The 19,490-nt window shown below is 37.8% G+C and overlaps 1 protein-coding gene across 1 annotated transcript in view; it reads right to left on the minus strand.

The window, feature by feature from the left end:
• Positions 1 to 19,490, minus strand: part of gstcd (glutathione S-transferase, C-terminal domain containing) — a 44,405-nt gene that overhangs the window by 552 nt on the left and 24,363 nt on the right. Inside the window, exons 5-10 of the mRNA XM_053331493.1 lie at positions 14,231 to 14,346; positions 13,848 to 13,892; positions 13,500 to 13,628; positions 8,588 to 8,721; positions 4,959 to 4,989; positions 2,870 to 2,939 (exon numbers count right to left, since the gene is read on the minus strand). Coding sequence (XP_053187468.1) covers positions 2,870 to 2,939; positions 4,959 to 4,989; positions 8,588 to 8,721; positions 13,500 to 13,628; positions 13,848 to 13,892; positions 14,231 to 14,346 — 525 coding nt within the window. The remainder of the gene's footprint in view (positions 1 to 2,869; positions 2,940 to 4,958; positions 4,990 to 8,587; positions 8,722 to 13,499; positions 13,629 to 13,847; positions 13,893 to 14,230; positions 14,347 to 19,490) is intronic.

Here is a 19,490-nt window from a genome sequence, read left to right on the forward strand (position 1 = left end):
TGTTTATCTAGCCTAACTTAAGTGGATCATAACATATCAGGAAATAATCAGCAGATGTTCTGGTTCAAGGTGAGACCAAGCTTTTCTATAGATGTCAGTTTTTGAGCCTCACCTTAGGCTGAAATGTGGTCTGCAACAGACTAGGTAAACCTTGTTTTTAGCCTAGCTGATTGATGGAAGTGCCTTTTGCTATCTTGTAACAAATATCCCAAAGAAGCAATGACTGTGTAAAAGATGAAAGTCTATGTTTTACTATATTACTAGTGAAATAGTAAACTAGTTCATGTAAATATTGTAAAGAATAAAAATAGAAAAATATCTGACTTGAATTATATTAAAACCTGAAACTGCAATTTCTTTTTGCATATCTGCCAACATAAAAAAAGAAAAAGAAAAGCTACCACACACTGTCTTGCTCATGGCTGTTTGCTTTATTAGGTCGTTTTGGACTATTTGAACTTCACCAAGCATATCATGATAATCTTTTATTTTTTGGATTGCACTTTCCTCCTACACACCTGCCACTACTCAGGTATGCAGAGCTTCCTTTCTTAAATTTTGGGAGAATATCAACCAACATACAAATAAAATAAAGCAAAGACCTGAATGAAACATTTCTGTCCTGATGGGAATGGTCCTTTCCAGGATGATAGTGTCCCTTTCTACAGGGCATAAGGGGATCACTGGATGGTTGATTAATATGAAAATTATGTGATTCATATGCAGTTACCAGATTTCTGCCCGGCTCAACTGAACACGTGTGGGAGGGGTGGATTAAGACAGTAATGACACACACACTCACACTCACACTCTCTCTCTCCCTCTCCCTCTCCCTCTCCCTCTCCCTCTCTCTCTCTCTCTCTCTCTCTCTCTCTCTCTCTCTCTCTCTCTCTCTCTCTCTCTCTCTCTCTCTCTCTCTCTCTCTCTCTCTCTCTCTCTCTCTCTCTCTCTCTCTCTCACACACACACACACACACACTTTCCAAGGAGGAAATACTGTATCTCTTTCATCCCTCCAGTAGAGATCCAGTGATTTGGTGAAACTATGCCAAGGTGCACTAAAATGTTTTCAGAGGCTCACAATGGGCACTTAACTGGTTTATCATGGCACATACAGTATATTAAATTGTCAGACTCATAATGAACAGTTTAACAAAAGTATCAACATCATCATTTATACTTTTTTGTTTCATGCATTCTTCTTGGTGCCTGTATAACCCACAATGCAACTCAACTGATGACAGTTTGGAAGGGGATTTGGATGGGTTCTGCAAGCTCCCACAAACAGCGTCGGGCTGTGAAGCCAATTTGACACAGTGGCCAAACCGTGTAATTACAACTTCCAGGTCTGTCACGTAATGCACACTGGCCAAAAAAGCATTTTTTCCCATGCACAATCATTGGAAAAGGAGTGGCTGTAAAATACTTTTTTTTTGATGATGATGAGAATTTGATCCACTCAGTCCAATAACATTTGGAAAGCATAAAAGAGCTGCATGATTAAATTATTTGAAGAGGGAGCCAACTGGAAGTGAAATGGTTCAGCCAGCGGATGTCCCGAATAAGCTGGAGAAGGATATGGTTATCTTACCAGCGGCTAATATAACCTTGAGCCACTAGGCTCACACAGAGATGAGGAGCAGACTACAGAGGTCTAATAACTTCACTTGTTTCTTGTCTATAAAGCCCTTTGACACTACCTCTTGTATAGATTGTGCTAAAAATACATTTTACTGGATTTGCCTAATCCATCCATAGGTCTTTTTCATTTTCAAACCAAGACTTTTCAATTAAATGTCATCCATTTGTACATGCTGATAACAATACTGTGTCTAAATCAACACTATGAGATTAGCATACTGTTATATCAGTCAGGCTCTAATTACAACTAATACAAAATATTATTTATTGTAGGGCTTTATGTATTTATTCACATATTTGTAAGGTGTTCATGTTACTTTGTCCATTCCCTGTATGTCTCCATCATGTACCAGTACCATACTGAACCATTTATGCATCAACAACTTCACACTGATATGCCACTTGTCTCTTCTTTAAAGGCACACCTCAAATGTATCATGCAGTTTAGCAGTTAGGTAGCAGGTGCTAGACAGTAAATGTGAGCTTTAGTCTGCCATGCTGCCTAGATGGTCACAGTCACACTGGCAGGCTCGGGAGGGATGAGATCAAACATGGTTAGAAAATGTTAGTGGGAGAGATTGAGCCCTGTTAACTGATATAAAGCAGAAATCGCTGTGACAGGTGGTGTCAGGTACATCTGAAAAGGCTTCAGACTGACGAGGCATTCGGGATCCTCCTCAGATTCAGAATGAAGCTTTGATAAGCTGCAGAGCTATCAGGGTGAAGAGAGTCCTCAGCATAATGAAACTCTGTAGTGAGCTTCAATGCATGCCTGGAGGTTTCAGTTTGACAAAACACTTCCCTCTGAATCTGACAACCCTGATCCTGCAGCTGTTCACTGCAGCTGTTTTGTCGCACTGTAGAAAACCCTGCATTAACATTTTTACCTTTCTCAAAATTCTAGACCTTTGGAAAATACAGAACGAAACAAGAAGGTCACAGAGTAATAAATCTCAGGAGACATTTTTAACATATCAATATGTGCTACAAAAACTATTTAAGCGTGAAACAAATTACATGTCAATATGGCATGATAATGTCCTTCACACTGAAAAGTTGGCACTGAGATTATGAGCTGCCAAGGTCACATATTTTAGAATTAAAAAATAAAAAGCCATTACAAACAAAAAAGAAATATCAATATAGCATGAATATCTACTGTCAGACATACAGTACATACAGTACAGTGGTTAACTGTTCAGGTATAAGGTAAAGATAATGAGGAGTACCTATGAGTCGCCTCTCAGGAGGAAGCTGGACTGCAGTTTGGTCTGCAAAGCGGCACAGGATCATGTGTTCCTGAAAAAAAAAAGGACAGACAATGTGTATATGAACTTTACATTCCAGATGAACCCTGGAATGTAAAGTCTTTCTGTCCTGTTTTTACCTCGCCACAGTTCACAGAATGAGTGACTCTAGAGAGCGGTTAGTCATCTCTAACCTGCTCTCACTTTAATTGATTCCATTCTTCACTCTGCGGGGTCGAAACTGAATGCAAGGCCAAAGCGCAGGTGCTTAAAGTTAGCGCTGAACACCAATATCTCACACCATTAGCCCTTTATTCCAGCAATACACCATTTGTCAGTGTGCTGACATTCTGTTTAACTACTATAGTTCAGGAAGGACAACTAAGGTTCAGCTATAAAACAATGCACTGTCGATTTTATTTCTGCAAGTGCTGGCTCGGGGTTTGAGAGCAGAGACACAAGGAAGTGGTGGGGTTATATTCATGGAGGCCAAAAGAATGGTAAATACCAACCATGATTATTGAAAGCAAAACCACAGAGGGAGACAGGGAGATTTACAGATCAAGTTTAAAGTGGCAGATATCTGTTGGTTAAACAGAATATAGAATGTTTTTCCTGTTTTTATACTGTATATAGCTTATTATTTCCAGACTGAAAATATGGCAATAGTGATTTAATTTGCTCATTGGGCTTTTGGACAAATGGCAGAAGAAACACAACTAATTTTCACAGAATAGTACAATTGTACAGTGTCCAATGTAAATACTATATAATCTTCTATGCATCGACAGCCCTGTCAGTAAAAGTCTGTTCTTCTTCCTAGCGCACAAAAGAAAGAAGTTAGAGGTGGTCCAATGTTGTGACATGTCAATTCTTGAGGTTGCCATGGCTAGGACCTGCAGCAACTTTTGCAGAGATTCTCCCCCGGGGCAATGACAGGTCCCATACATCATCATGGGATGGGCCCTCCCTCTCAGACCACAGTGCTGTGTCTGTGCTGAGCGATAAGGGATTGAGAGACTGGAGGGTTTGAGCCTCCCACTGGTAACTGCTTGGAAAATCTTTGTTCTCTAGACAGTGATGAGCCCGGTGGCCTCATTAATTCTTAATGTCTGATAAAATAAATGAAACAAAGCAAAGGAAAAAAATATTTGGAAAAAATATGACTAATATCTATCTGACTATTAGACTACTACTAAATAAAGTCATATCAATAGACTATTCATATTTTAAGATTTTCCACCTTAGTAATCAGTAGACAGCACATTGTATCTCCAAACTACATTATCTGCAGCTAGTTTAGTATATTTTCAATTCATTCTTAACTACTTGAATGCGTTTAACTCAGACGGACACATTTTCCCATGTGTGTATAAATAATAATAATGATTACATTTACAGAGTTATATTGTTTGCTTCCATAAAACTGCAATTTCCTGTTTATGTAGTTGCTTGCTTTTAAATGGAAAGCACAAAAAGTTTCAAAGCATTGATTTTGGCATTAGTAAAGACTTTACTAATGATGCATTACGATTTAGCAAATGACTGGTTCACTAAGTGGTAATTACTAAAAACATAGGATGGACTTTGCACACAAACGTAGTAACAGATTTACACATAGTTGGTGAAACCCAATCAACCCACAAGTGTGTCAGTTTGTTTCTTATTTGTCTAAACATTTGTCAGAATCTCAACAGGCTGCAGTGTTTGCCTGGTGTTGACAATTGTGGTATGAGAAAGCTATTTCACCTTTCACTGGGTCACTGCTCTCCAGGTCCAGACATGTATATCTATAACTTTTTAACTAAATCTCAAAAAACTTCTGCTAAAACACCAGCATCTTAATTAAGGTGCAATTAGTGAAAGGAAAAAATGTGTCTCATCGTGTTGCAACAGAGTGTGTAAGACTCTAATGAACAAGATGTTTGAAAACAAGTCATGAACCATGAAGGAGTTTTTAGATGTGCACATAGTGAAATGAATTTAAAGTAAAAAATGGACTTGGATGTTATTTAATATTGTACTAAATAACAAATGCAATAGAGGGATTTAAACCCATTTGAAATCCTACCTTATAAGTCAGGGTCTCTTGGAACGTTTTGCTGTTAAGAAAAAAAAAAGAAAAAAGGTGTGAAGTGTTTAAAACATTTCATTTTCAGGACAATCTTTCTTCTCCAACCTAGAATTATAGCTCAAGCAACATTCATTTTCTCCACTTTCACTCTGGGAAAGAAAGCATTGTGTGAAAACAGCGCTAATTTTAAAGACATGGGAACAGAGTCAGTTTGTTTATCATGGTTAAACGTAGTTAGATCTTCGTTAGAGCTAATTAAAAATCAACATGCAGAGGGCTAAGGGGCCATCCAGGTCAAACAGAGAGAAGACTTACGATTAACTTGAGCTGTTTGGGCCTAAATGACATGGGCAGTTTCACAGCTCATAAAAACGTGTGAATTGTTTGGAATGTCGACACCTGCAGAATATTCACGAGCACCTAGAACATGACCTGAGGGGAAAACACTAAAAGTAGCAAGACGAAGATTGACACAGTCAGGTGCGTAATGCTCAAGCACTGTGTGATTGCCCTCCGGAAACACGGCTTCTTATTATATGTTACAGCTGCAAACTTTTTTTTCTTTAATATTTTACAAGGAGTAAGGGGGCATTGAAATGTCAAGATAGCAAAAGTGAGCAGCGGAAAAATGAAGTATGTGAACACTCCTAAATATTAATACTGTATACTGAGGGTTATCCTCAAGGAAACATTTTAGGGTCAGTAATGCAACAGACAAAAATATATAAGTTGGCTATTCCTTAAAAATCACATTTCAGAACACCTCAAACAATCAACAATTAGCCCACAGCTCTACATTAATGTGCAAGGTATATTAAATCTAAGGCCCTCATAGCAACACTTCCTCTATACTACTCAGCAGTTAAATTAATCCTAACATATTTGTTACAATGACAAAAAACACTTTTGGATTACAAAAGGATTACAATCCAAACCAGTTTTACGTTGTTTCTTTGTGACTTTAAACTCTGCCACACTATAAAGTAAATGTCTAGAATTAGCATCACTAAATTATAAGGGGTTGCACCACCCAAGTCATTCTTTTACTTTGAGTTGGATGCAAGTATCTGATTTTTGAAGAGTAAAAGAGATGCTATGGTCAATACATCTGACCTGACGAGATGGTGCTGAATTTCAAGAGGGTATAGGAAGCGCACACCCCCATCTACATCCATGGGATGCCCATGGAGAGAGAAGGCAGCTTCAAGTTCCTCAGGGTCCACATCAGCAAGGACCTGAAGTGGTCAACTTATATTGAGTCAGTGGTGAGGAATGCAAAGTCAGCACCTCTTTTTCCTCAGGAGACTGAGGAGGTTTGGCATAGACAGGAGGATACTCTGCAATTGTTAAAGATGCACCACTGAGTATCCTGTCTGGCTGCATCATGGCTTGGTGTAGGAGCAGCTCCAAGCAGGACGTTGGAATCCTGCAGAGAGTTATCAAGGACCCCAATTGCCCCAACTACACTCTTTTTTCTGCTGCTGTCAGGCAAGTAGTATAGAAGCATCAGAGCCAGATCCAGCTGGCTCAGAGACAGCTTCTATCCCCAAGCCATCAGACTTGAACTCTGGTACTTTGTGAACATACATAACACGCGCACATACACATACATATACACAGTCTCTCTCTCTCTTGCGTGCTCTCTTTGTCTTATATACACTTACTAACTTCCCACTATACACACATACACTTTCTTGCTTACTAGGCAATATGTATATTTTTATCAGAATAATTTATTACCCATCACTTATGTGTAATACACCATTAATCTATTTACCACTTATGTGAAATACCAGATTTGTGCACCAATGTGCAATATAAGGAATATTTGTGTACATTTTATTTAATCTCTCTCTTATATTTCTTTATTCTCTTTCCTTTCTTAATAACTGTAAATATTTTATTATATACTCTAATTAGAAGTTGAGCAAAAAGAGGCCAAATTTCACTGCCTTCAATGCTGCCACCCACTGTGTTGCTGTGCATGTGAATATAAAAGTTCTTAAGTATCTCTCCTTCTGCTAAATTATCTAACAACTGCAGCTAGATTAGCATAATATATTTGCCACGTATTCTAAACTAGTATACTACTAACTAATAACATATTTTTCAATGTACGCTTACATAAATAAAATAAAGTAATTTGTACATTTACAAAAGAATAGCAGTTAAGTTGAAAATATTGTTTGCTCCTTGAAACAGTAAAATATGCTAATGCTTGTGATGCAAACATTTGTTACAGTGACCACAAACAAACTTTTGACTTTGGTAAATGATAATAGTATAAAATGGGATAATGCACTTTGAAGTGTGCTTCTATAGAAAGTAAATGGACATTTAACATTCATCATCTTAGATGCATTATTTCTTCCTTTACAGCATGTAATGATATTGTTCTTTCCAAACATTGATTTCATTTTAACATGATGAAGTAAGTATAAAACCATTATTTCAAGGCCAATACTATAATTACAGTTTATTACTTCTGTGTGCGTGGTCAGACAGAGCCACAACGATCAGAAATGGTTTATTATAAATATAGATCATTGCTTCCTGGTTCACCTTCGACCTAATGTGGTTATAGTTTTGCTGCACAACCAGATAACTACTGTTATTTAGCTTACCTCCAAATAGTGGTTTAGATTATCTGGCGACAAACTATTGGCTGATAAACTATTTGTCTGATTGATCAGACCAGATCGGACCTATTTTTAGTCATGTATTCCCAAGATCTTACTCTGGTGTGCACACTTGTGTCATGACCAACTGAATGATGGCCAAAACTACAAAAATAAAACCTAAATTGTGTTAAATTGGAGCATTTCTTGTGGCATTATGGACAACAAGTTTTCCATAATGAGTGGTTATATAGTTGACTTATTTGCTGCTGATTGCAGTCTTAGCTGCCACAACAGCCATCCTACACAAAGAGCTTTGTCTTTGTTTTCAGTACCCCAGAGTTTGTGATTCTTAAGCTATTACAGTGTCATTAGTCAACAGAGTGCTGCTATAGCAACCAGATCAACACCATTAAAATATACCCTTGTTTCACTTTTTCATGTCTGCTGCTGCTTCTTCCATTTCTATACAAACAGGATTCAGCTTGCACCACCAAGGATTCAGACTAAATGGTTAATTCAGCTCAACACAAAATCTCATAGAAGAGCTTCCAACAAGAGCAACATTTCTTGTTTGCACCTACAACTGGATTATTCTGTCACTCTGCACAGTAATATCCATGACAGCCTCTACATGGAGAGCACTATTCTCTGTTGTTGATAGAATAGCGCTTGAGATTGAAAAGGTGAGGGGCGGACCCTGTTGTGAAGGAGATGTGACACTGCTGGCTCACATTGTCAGTGGTGATGATAAGAGACGGGAGGTGAACAAAAAGCAGTCACAAGAAACATAGCTTTTGTGCATGCGTGAGAGAAAGTGAGAAAATGGGTCTGAAAATGGAGAGCAAGGGCCCTAAAGAGACAATAAAAGAACACTAGGAGAGACGAAAAGCAAAGCAAAACAACAATAGGGTCTAACAAGAAAACTACAAGGTCAGAAAAAACATTTTAAAAGGCAGAGACCCAGAGGTGTGGTACAGGACTGAGGTGTAGAGAACAGGAACAAACCTCCTAGGGAAGGAGAACTTGATTGCGTTAGGCACAAAGCCATAGCAACAAGGGCTGATGACAAAGGCGGCTCCTGCCTGGATGCAATGCTCCATCACCATGTCTGTTGCAACGCCACATGCATGGAGGGCAACCTGAAGCGAAACACAAGGAAACAAATACATAAAGAGGGTAACTCTTCACACTTAAAATCTTTCTTGAAAACCTTTTTGGTCCAACAAGACCAAAAGCTACAAGCATGCACTCCCATTGATTACCTCATAATGGCTGCTGCTAATAAATACATCTATGCTCCCAAAGATGCATGTCAGGGGAGTTAGAGCTCACAAAATGTATTAGTATTTTAGGTGCTTAGGCACGAATGCATCAGGATTCCTACTGAGTGGGTAAACAGTGTGTGGAGATGAACACCTAGCTGTGCATTAGTAATGGTGTGGTTATATATTGGATTACGGAGAGCAACTAAAGACCCAGTATTAAAGCTTGTCTGTATTCCAGCCAGCTCTTCTGCCCAGTCCATCTGCAAAAATACATTATGACTCCTGAAAGGCAAATGACAGTGGTAAAATAGATGATTTTCTCTCAAGTGTACATTAGCTAAATAGATTCCCTGTTAATGGTCCAAATCAAACACATTATCAACTGTCTGATGTGACAGCAGGTACTCTGGCTCCCTGAAATGTACCCCCTTCTGACTTGAGTAGGCATCTCAAGCTTCTGTTCTTGTCTTCCAAGAAGTTGTCACTTGGCGTCAGAGAGTCTATAACTGAACTGCATGTTGCCTTGACAGCAGTGCCACAGAGCATAAGTTGAGATCCTGTCAGGACAGGGCTGAGCCAAGATTGGCTGCAGCTCCAAAGATCAGGGAAGATACAGACACTCTAAACATGGCCAAGCCCACTCATGAAGTCAGGTGTGGGGGGGTGTAAGCTCTCCCAGGAAGTCGCATGGCTGAAGCAATTCTGCTCAAACTGCACAGTAGGTAAATACTGAAAACCCTGCCATTTGAAAGTCTGTGCGTTGGAAAGAGGTTTTCTCGTGAAGAGCTCCACATATAGCTATGAAGTGCTTGCTCTCTGAACATTCATTAGCAAAGAATTATTTATTCCCCTTCAAATAGACGTGCATTCATTTAAACATCCAGTTATTGAAGAAGAGCTTGCACATAAAAAACAACCAAAAGTGAAAACTGGGGAATTAGCATCAATCACCTGCATGGCCTTGCATGTATTTAAAACCTAATTGTTCCATCCTGCAATTAATCATGGCATGAGGAAAAAGCCTTACATTCTTTCAACAGTATGCATCAGACTGTTGATAAGGAACAGGGGTCGCTATCAAAGATTGGAAGATGTCTCACCCCCCACATCTAAAGCAAAGATAATTAACAGTTATACCATCACTCTTAGCCAGCTACTTAATGTTGTATATTAGCCATGCTGCAGTAAATACTGATTAAACCCCCAAACATCCATTCAAGCCAAAGAAATACACACAAATAAAATAAAACACATTCAGATATGTTTTGATAAATACTGTTCTGATTCTTGATTTAGAAAACCTCTTTGCTTTATCAATTGCTAAAAATATGAAGCAGTGGGATATGAAATTAAATTGGATAATGGAAGGTGCAATATGCAATACTGATTTAAACCATTGTATAGAGGCGTGTTGTTTTATACATGCTCTCCTTAGTATAACTATTGCGGAAACATTTTACTGGGAGCAGAGATTATTAATTACTAAGCAACAACAAAAGGACCAAAGGCCATTTATAGAAACTGTGTTCTTTATTGATTCGTCTTTCCAGGAGCAGAAAAACTGTTTGTATCTGTATTTTTCTCTCAATATTCAAATAACAAAAAATAATGAGGCTACATTATTCAATCTTATTAAATCACTAACACTCCCCTCCTGTCCTGTCATATCTGATAACTAAACTTCATCACCATCACACCCTTTTGAGAGAAGCGTGTAATCCTACTACAATATGGATCCTACTTTTTAAAAGCTGTAGAGGGTTTGTTTTAGCTGTGCTGGGAGTTTTAAATGTTCAGTTTTGTTTGTTGCACAGATTTGATAATGATACGTTTACTAATAATATAAGCTGACAATTCGAGGAAACAAATCAGGTCCATCATGTGCGAGAATTTAATACCAGAAAAACTTTAACACTATTGTCAGAAATGAGTGTGCCTTATTTTGTGTTTATACAAATAATTTAAAAAAATGTGTTTATTTGTGTGAACCAGACTAGAGTAAATGTGATTACATGGAATCAAAGAGTTGTTTTCCTCTCAAAGGTAGATGCAATGCTGCATTTCACTAGAAATAAATAGACTCTAAGTCTTAAAAGAGAATGAAGAAGAAGAAATAACTGGAATCCTTAAATGACTTCAGCTTTGGCATTACACCTGATAAAGCCTCATTGGAACTGATCAATAACCATTTTTACACAAGGCTTAAGGCAATAACACCAAGCAAATTTTTCTTCTCACAAACATAACAAAGTTAACTAAAAGAATAAATTGCAAACAATCAGACCCTCAAGCAAAACCAATAATGGACTTGGTTCCAATAAAATCTAAATCAACTTCAAACTTTTCCTGCCCCAAGGTTTGTTGGCTTAATGTCATTTGACAGGAGAGAATAAAAAATAAATACACTGCCTGCAAAGGCCAGTTCTGAGTCTATCACCTGAGCCATGCCACTACAGACAGGAAGGGCAGACGCCAACTAAGAATATGGACACCACAACTCAATTAGCCTGATTAAATTAATGTGACTAAAAATGGGACCATGTATTATACATAACAGGATTAAAGTTAGTGTGATGTGTGGCTCATGCAGGTAGAAATATCAGTGTCATGCAGGAAGGAGCTTAGCCAGAGCAACAACTGAAGTTGCATAAATGTTAAAAACCTCAAGCAATGCAGAACAAGACAAATCTAAGCGCCTGTAACATTCAGGTACTGTGTGACATACAATAAAAATAAGTAAAAAACATGCGCATAAACTAGGCTACAAAAACACACCCACATAATGTAGGGAAGAATAATCTGTGCTGTTTGTTTCTCTCAAAGTGGAGCGGGTCTCGGTGGGGTGATGATGTTGGAAGAATAGCTATTTCTAATTACAGCAGGTATTTCTATTATCCAGAGAGAGTTAAAGTACCACTACTAGATCAGATGGCTTTTTTGAAACTGGGCTGTGACACACAACAGTAAGATGGATCTTTCCACCATGTCTGGGGGAAGACACTGACCTGAGACACATAAATAATGACAATGATCAAGAGTGATGACAATAAAGCTGTTGGAATGCAAAATGTCATCTGTGCCGAAATGGGAATTCAATGATTCCACAGACATTTTAAAAATGCCAAGGACCTGTTTTTGTGCAACACAGCCAGATTCAAACAGTCCATAAACAACCACAGTTAAGGACTTATTTAGTCTAAATGGATAGTAATTAGCGAGATGTCAAGAGCTGTAGATGAAGGTGGGTGTTTTAAATACGACTGTCAAGGGTTTCAACTTACTGTTGGAGAGTGCTACTCAATGCTGAATTTTAGTTTATATTAACCCCATTAAGTATGGTTTGAAAGCTGGTAAAATGTTTATTTTGTTGTAGCAGGTAGCAGAATTAAAAAGATTTACTAAGCCAAATATTTAAGCTCAACAAACACAAAAAGGCAAAACTGCAGCCTTGGCAGAGATGTCAGTGTGAAGAATATGTGATGAATTAAGATGTAAAAAGATCGCCAGCATAAAAAATGAAATGCTTGGCAACCATTTCACTTTTATTACAAACACTTTCCAAAGATCACACTTCCCTCTCCAAAGAATAGTCCTAAACCTTTAAAAGAGCACAAATCTTAAGATCTTGGCAGTATTTCTTTGAAAGCAAACCAGAAATATCTTTGGAAAGCAGATTTATACCGTAAACAAGAACAAAGATGAGTGAGCCATTAATAGCCTATTTTTAATGGAGGAGATACTTTAACCCTGACATTACCTTTATCCTTCATTTTATGGGTAAAACTACCTTTTAGCTGTCCAGTAATCAGAAAGGGGACAGCGGCACACTCTAGTTGACTGAAGTGTAGAGGACTAAAAGGGGTTCTGATTAAATGCCCCACTCCAGGAAATGAAAGGCAATCTTAGCTTCTCTGACAAAAATAATTGCACGTTGGCATTTTCACTTGGTAGAAAAAGATGAGGAAAATAATGTCTCTCCATGTGATATTGGAAACTGGTTTTCTTAAATGTAGAAGTATTTAACGACCAAAAATACACTGCTCAGTCAGATAGCTTGCATGTTGTTATGTTGTAAATGTGGGAGAGCAGGAAGTCACATTGTTAATGCAGTGTTAATAAAAAGGTGTTTGATTGTAGGTTTCAATTAATTAAAATGAGAAGCAATGAGTTATTGGCTTAATTATTATTATTAGCATTATTGCTTCCAAACCAGAATGTCATGTGGGGCGTGAATGTCAAAAGGCATCATATGCATGTACAAACCCAAACTAAAATACTTCCAAACTTTGGTAACTATATCATATTATTTATAATGTAGAGATAATGTTGTAATTAATGGGTACATTTATTTTATTATTTTAATAACTTGTTGTGGTTTAATTTGAGTGATTTTTGCACATATTGTAGTGATTTTTAAAATAGTTTTAACGATTGGCATTTGACACAAAGATTTAAGTTTTGTTGTTCACAAATTATATTGTTTTTACTAGTTGCATCAAATAGATGGAATAGCTGCCATATCATTTGCATGATCTATGGATCATTAAACAGCAAATGGAGACAAAACTGGTGCAAAGTCACAGTGAATGCCAATTTCTTTTAAATGTATTATCATTATATTGTTTTTGTATAGTGCTGCTTGCTCTGCTCACCCCAATGTGAAACGGTCCAGTGAAATAGTCCAAATTGGCCTGAATGAAGCCAATGTTTTTCAGACCAAGCTCGGCACCGCGACTCTGGGCTCTGACCAAAGACTCTTCTTTGTTTTCTATGAGAATAACCTAAAAAGAAAAAGAAAAAAACCTTTGCTACTTCTTCAGATGACCTAGAACAAGCAATTACCAACTTTATATGGAGCATCATGTGCATAAACAATTATTAATAGTATTCATTTGTTGTTATCAGCTAACGTATTTATTATTTTAATCAGATAAATCTTTCACTTATATCTTAGAAAGCAATGTCTTTATGTCACAAGAGTACAATTACACATGCATTACCTGACAATCTGGAAGAGTGTGAGCCAGAACGATCCCTACGTGGCCCTGAGAGATAGCACAAAGAAATAAAATGAAAATTCACAACAGGAACACAGCACACAGGAAGGAGGGGGTCAATAGAGCTATGATTAGTGCTGCCCTTCCCAGCTGAGTATTGACCCTATGGCCATGCTGCGCTCCTGCTCTGAGTGAACATTTTTGTTAGTGTAATTACCAGTCTGTCCAAAAACAAAAGGCATTTAAATAGAAATGAAAAATATTAAAGAGTACAGGAAGCAGTTCTTTTCGGCTGACTGCTAATGGAGCAGCAGTCTAATGTGGTCATGGTCAGGTGGAGTGATAAATATACATGCATAGCTGGATTGATGGATGAATACACTTACGGTTCCACTGCAGAAATCCACAACGGTGTATCCTGGCCTGGCTAGCTCTGTAACCATGGCAACCAAGTTATTCAGCTGTTGCCTCTTCCTGACTGCACGGATATTTGACATTTTCCCTGCAAAAGAGCACAGGTTCTCAAAGCATCTGAGTAGAAAAGTGGAAAGCAAAAGGTTTTTACAGGTAATTAAGGTGAAAAAAGCAACATTTCTGCCAGAGAGGAAAGCTATTAAACAAAAATAGATTTTTCTTTTAATGCTTGTAAAAGCTTATTTTGTAGCTTGGTTGGTCTCAGTCAACATTAAGACATCACATTACAATAAACTAAACTTTTAACAACTAAAAAATGGTAGAATATCTCATAAAAAAAATAAAAAATAAAAATCACACTACACATTTTTCATTACTCTAATGCCTTTCTTTCTACTGCTGACAGTGAGTAAACAGCCCCCCTCCCCCCTCCTCAACTGCTCAAATTTTGATTTACAACCAGCCATTTCAGGTAATGGTTATAGCACACAGATGAAAAGGGCTCCACTCTCTCATCAGCATGTTTCCAGCCAATTGCCAACTAGGGAGCACAAACAATCTTTCAACATCATCAAAAGCAAGCCTCCGAGCCAAAATCGAGTGTCCTTCTTGTTTGCAGCAGAACTTTTGGGCTGCTGTGTGAGCAGTATGTACCCCATTAACTCAAAGCACATTTCAGCCCCCTGCATCTTTCTCTCCTGCGTTCTAGTACGCCACATCGTCAGTGAGCCGTTGACGCGCTGTGCCGGTGCCATCTCTGGTCCATAAACCTAGAGTGATGAGTGTTTCATTTACCCGAGTCACACTCTCATATCCACACAACGGGAATATCAGAAAAAATATTATTCCTGCACTTTTCTGCTCATGCTGCTTTGTGTATGATGACAGGGGAGGACAGATGGTAAAGGAGACCTTTCATTCCGGAGACACAAATGGGAAATTTCACAGTGGCATTATTCAGCCTCTCATACTGGCTGCTATTAAGCTAATCCCAGTTGTAGGGAAAGCACAATAACGAAAAGTGAGGGATGAATTTAAATACAGAAAAACAGTGGGAGGGAACTGACAAGACTCCACTCTTCATTTCGATGAGTAATTCACACGGGTGCAGGCACTTCTATGCATCCACAGCTCCACAGAGGTCTGGCTATAGAGGTCTTTTGATCTATCTCTAACACATTTAGATTTTAATTGCAAATTTGATTGTAGAGTGAGATAAATATCTATATGAAGCACACAGAAAAAGAAAGGGTGGACTAAGATGTGGCCCAGTGTGGATACAATTAATGAGCTCACAAAATAACAATGTAGAATATCCAAGTAATACTTAAACTTTTGATGTGCAAGATACAGAAATACTTTAAGGAAAGAAAGTTTTGTCCTAAAACTGAATCTAGGAAAAACCCTAAATCTATATAAATATTATAAATATCCTGATTCCCCAACCACCACTGCAAGCTTTCATTAGGTGTGAGTGTGCTGGTGAAAATCTGTCTTGCACATTCTTAACATACAACATAATACCATATAACACTGTAACATTATACTGTATGTGAGAAAAGGGACTGAGGTCAATTACAAAAAGGTACAAAGGTGTATATTCCTAAAATTAAAAATTGTATACATTTTATTTCATCGTATGTGTGTGCTATTGACTTTCAGCATTTCTACTCAGATAAGACTTTGTTTGATGAATGGTCAAAAACACAGGTTAAGCTCAAACCCAGAAGCTACGTGGGACTGAGTGGGTGGCAGAAGAAGAGCTACATGCCAGCTCCCTGTGTTTTACATTTAAATTTCTTAATACGGTGTTAGGGAAAAGAGTAAGCCTGAAAGAGGTCATACCATGAGTTAGTGTAACTGCGTCAGATAAACTCACATGAACATCAAAAAGTGTGCGTCAAACAGACATAAAATGCCAAAAAGCCATAAAATGTGAACATGTTCCTACAGATGTAATGCAAATAACAGTTTTATAATTGTTTTGATTCTTTCTTTAATTGTGAATGGTTACCCTACAAGACAAAGTCATTGTAGTCGTTAAGGTAGTAATGAAGCAAGTGCACATAATTAAGCTTCTTGTAGCAGAAAGAGAGAAAAATACATTATTATAACTAACTTTTTTTTTCAAAAAAAAAACAAAATGCAAAAATGCAGCTGGCAAAAGGAAGGAAAAAAATCAGTATCTCAATTAAATATACAAATGGTGATAACTTTTACAACTGTTATCATAATTGCAACAACTGGCAACATAAATCCACACAGAGAATGTCTCTGTCAACCTGCAACCTCACATCAGGTTTAATATAGTCTTCTCTTCCTAACACAGTGGCTGTTGGATATTTAATACTTTATTAACATGCTGATTCTTACTGGCTTATTGTTGAAATTAATGTTCAGTATTAGTATAAGTACCAGCAGATTGTATTAGTATTTTCTTGAATAACAAGTATTGACTTTTTAGAAAATTCTTGGCTATGTCATACTTTTTTAATCACTTAAAGATAGGTCCTATTGATTCTGGCAAGCCAATTTGATCTGTCTATATGAGATTTATTTATTGCCAAAAAAAATTCTTTATTTGCAATCCCACCTGACCTACATATACCCTTTTCCTAATGAGCAATGCACCCATTTAACGAGCCAGTCACCCAGATCTGACAAGCAGGCGAGAATCTCTCCTCAGGAAGACATAGTGTGTCTTTCAGGAGGATCTCAGTATTGAGCCACCCGGCTTTAACTGCAACCCCCTCACCAGACAGTGTTGATATTGGATGATTCTGTGAAAACCTGGATTATGTCCTATAATGAGATTTTTGTATTGTCAATGTCAACATTTATCAGTTATTCCCCCTTTTTTCCCCTTCTGGCAGCACAGCTACTCTATTGCCACCATAACCCTGACCGCTACAGATGACTGACACAATACAATGAAACAAACCAATCAACAGACCCGGCGCAGTCTGTCTGTGACCCTCTGCAGGTAACCCTGTCACCGCTGTGAAAGTATGAAATAAATTGAATACAGCTTTAATTTCTCTCTGTCATAGTCCTTGAATTATACAGCGGTAAGGATATTAATTAGTACAGGGCTTCAGTTCAGCCTTTTTTTTATTGAAGGATGGTCACCCGATTTAACAAACTAAGTCATTACATGACAACATGAAGCCAACACTGCCAGTATAAGAAAAATATGTGATGTGACACCTACTATTAACCTCAATGACAGTGAATACAATCAGGGGATCTGAATGACGCTTAGTGACTAAAATATAACAATGGCTTTGACATGGTAACCTCAGGAGTTTTATCTGAGCTGCAAACAGTTTCTAAACTCAAAAGAGACAAAAACAATCACAGACCATGTAATTCACAGAGAGCTCAACAGGAGTGAGATCACTCTGCACACTGATTTTTCCCCCACTTTTCCTTGACCTGCATCCCAGTATCTATTGTATTCCAGCCACTTTATAAACAGACGAAGTAGTCACAAGTATGACAGAAACTGCCTGCAACTGTCATCCAACCAAGCTCAAATGATCCCCTACCAGGAAGAGTTGCTGCTGAGGTGGACATTAGTCAACTCCCTTCCTCTGTCATTATTCACATCATACTGCATGGACAAGAATGTGGAGGAGCTCCAATGTTTTAGCAATTAAAGTATATGAGGTATTGTCTGTCATCAAGGATTATACCAAGTATGTATGAAAATGCAAATAAACATGCACAAATGTTCATGAAAACAGTGAAAATTCACCAAAGTCAAGCTTTAGTGTGAGCTCATGTTACAAAATTAAGGAATATAAAAAGTACTAATTCAAAGTTTCCAATCTGTGACTTGACATCATGGAATATAATCCTTTGTTTTAACTGGACAAATAATTAGAACACTTGCCGAGAAAAAAAAAAATCAGCCTACCCTTATTAAATCACAAAGCAAAAAAAAAGGAAATTTGGTAATTATGTTTTACTTGAATATACTAGGAAATCAGGAAACAACACTGAGAACAAGTGTCATTATCTCATCAGACAGATGAGGCTTTGTTTTAAAAGGAGGCAAATGTGTCAAGTTAACTAATACTTTTGCACAAGCACATATTGCTGTTTGTATTTCACCTGTTCATTTGAAAATGTAATTACTTCCTTGTCCAAGCTTACATTTTCTTGACCTCAAAGTATTCTTCTGACATATTCATTTGGTTGAAATCTGATGGGGCGCAGGTGTGTTCTTGTGATTTTTTTTTCAGATGAACCTCCTTCCACAGTCTGATGTGAGCCACAATACAGAATATAATAATGTTTGCGGTGTGTATGAAGAGGTATAGGGACACCAATCCAACTGGATAACTACTGACAAAAAGAGAAATGACAGAGCCACATTTTTTTTGATATCAGAGAAAGTAGTTTTCTGCTTTTCTAGCAGATTGACTCTGCCTTGACATATCTCAATGCTCAGTGAGGAGAAAACATGTGACTGCGTCATCGAGGGAGACTGAGGATCCATTAGGCAGTGTGTCCTCTACTGCAAGAAGGTGGCTACCACTGCTGGTGCTGGCAGTGAGCCCTCCTCCTTTTTCTCCTGATGCTGCAGAACTGCACAGGGACTTATCAAGCAGGTCCATCACACAGATTAGAATGTAAACACACTGCTGAGGCACAGGGGGCCTCTGTTTGGGCTCTGCAGGATCCAACAGCTACCATCTCTCTGCGGACATGCTGGTTTAAAGAGCAAACATAAGAAAGGCTGGTTGAAGATTCCAGTTTAGATTATGTTATTTTTAAATTATGACTTAAATCTTTTGATTTGAATCAGTGTGAATTTGTTTATTTAGAAAAACGATTGCGAGTTATTATATTAGCTATATATACCTGCATAGGAAAATGTTATTTTCTGGAAATGATATTAGGGTTTGTATTATGTATTTCCTATACATGTTGTTGTTAAACAGAGCAAGTACCAGCTTTGTGTTATACACTGAGCCTGTTCATTTAAGAGAGTGTTGCACTACATATTACTTGTTTGTTACTCAGACCCAAAAGTGTACAGTAAGCCCAGTACAACCTATAGGAGCTGCTGGCTCATGTTACGTTTTTTGCTGCGACTGAGGAAATATATTCCTTATGGGTCTCCAGACATCTTTACTACAGAGATGACCCAGACAGTGTCGTCTGTCAACAACCAAGAACACGATGTCACACGATGTCATGTTAGAAGATGGAGAGACTGAGAAG

Source organism: Scomber japonicus, chromosome 2, assembly GCF_027409825.1.
Source record: "Scomber japonicus isolate fScoJap1 chromosome 2, fScoJap1.pri, whole genome shotgun sequence".
Taxonomy (NCBI): Eukaryota; Metazoa; Chordata; class Actinopteri; order Scombriformes; family Scombridae; genus Scomber; species Scomber japonicus.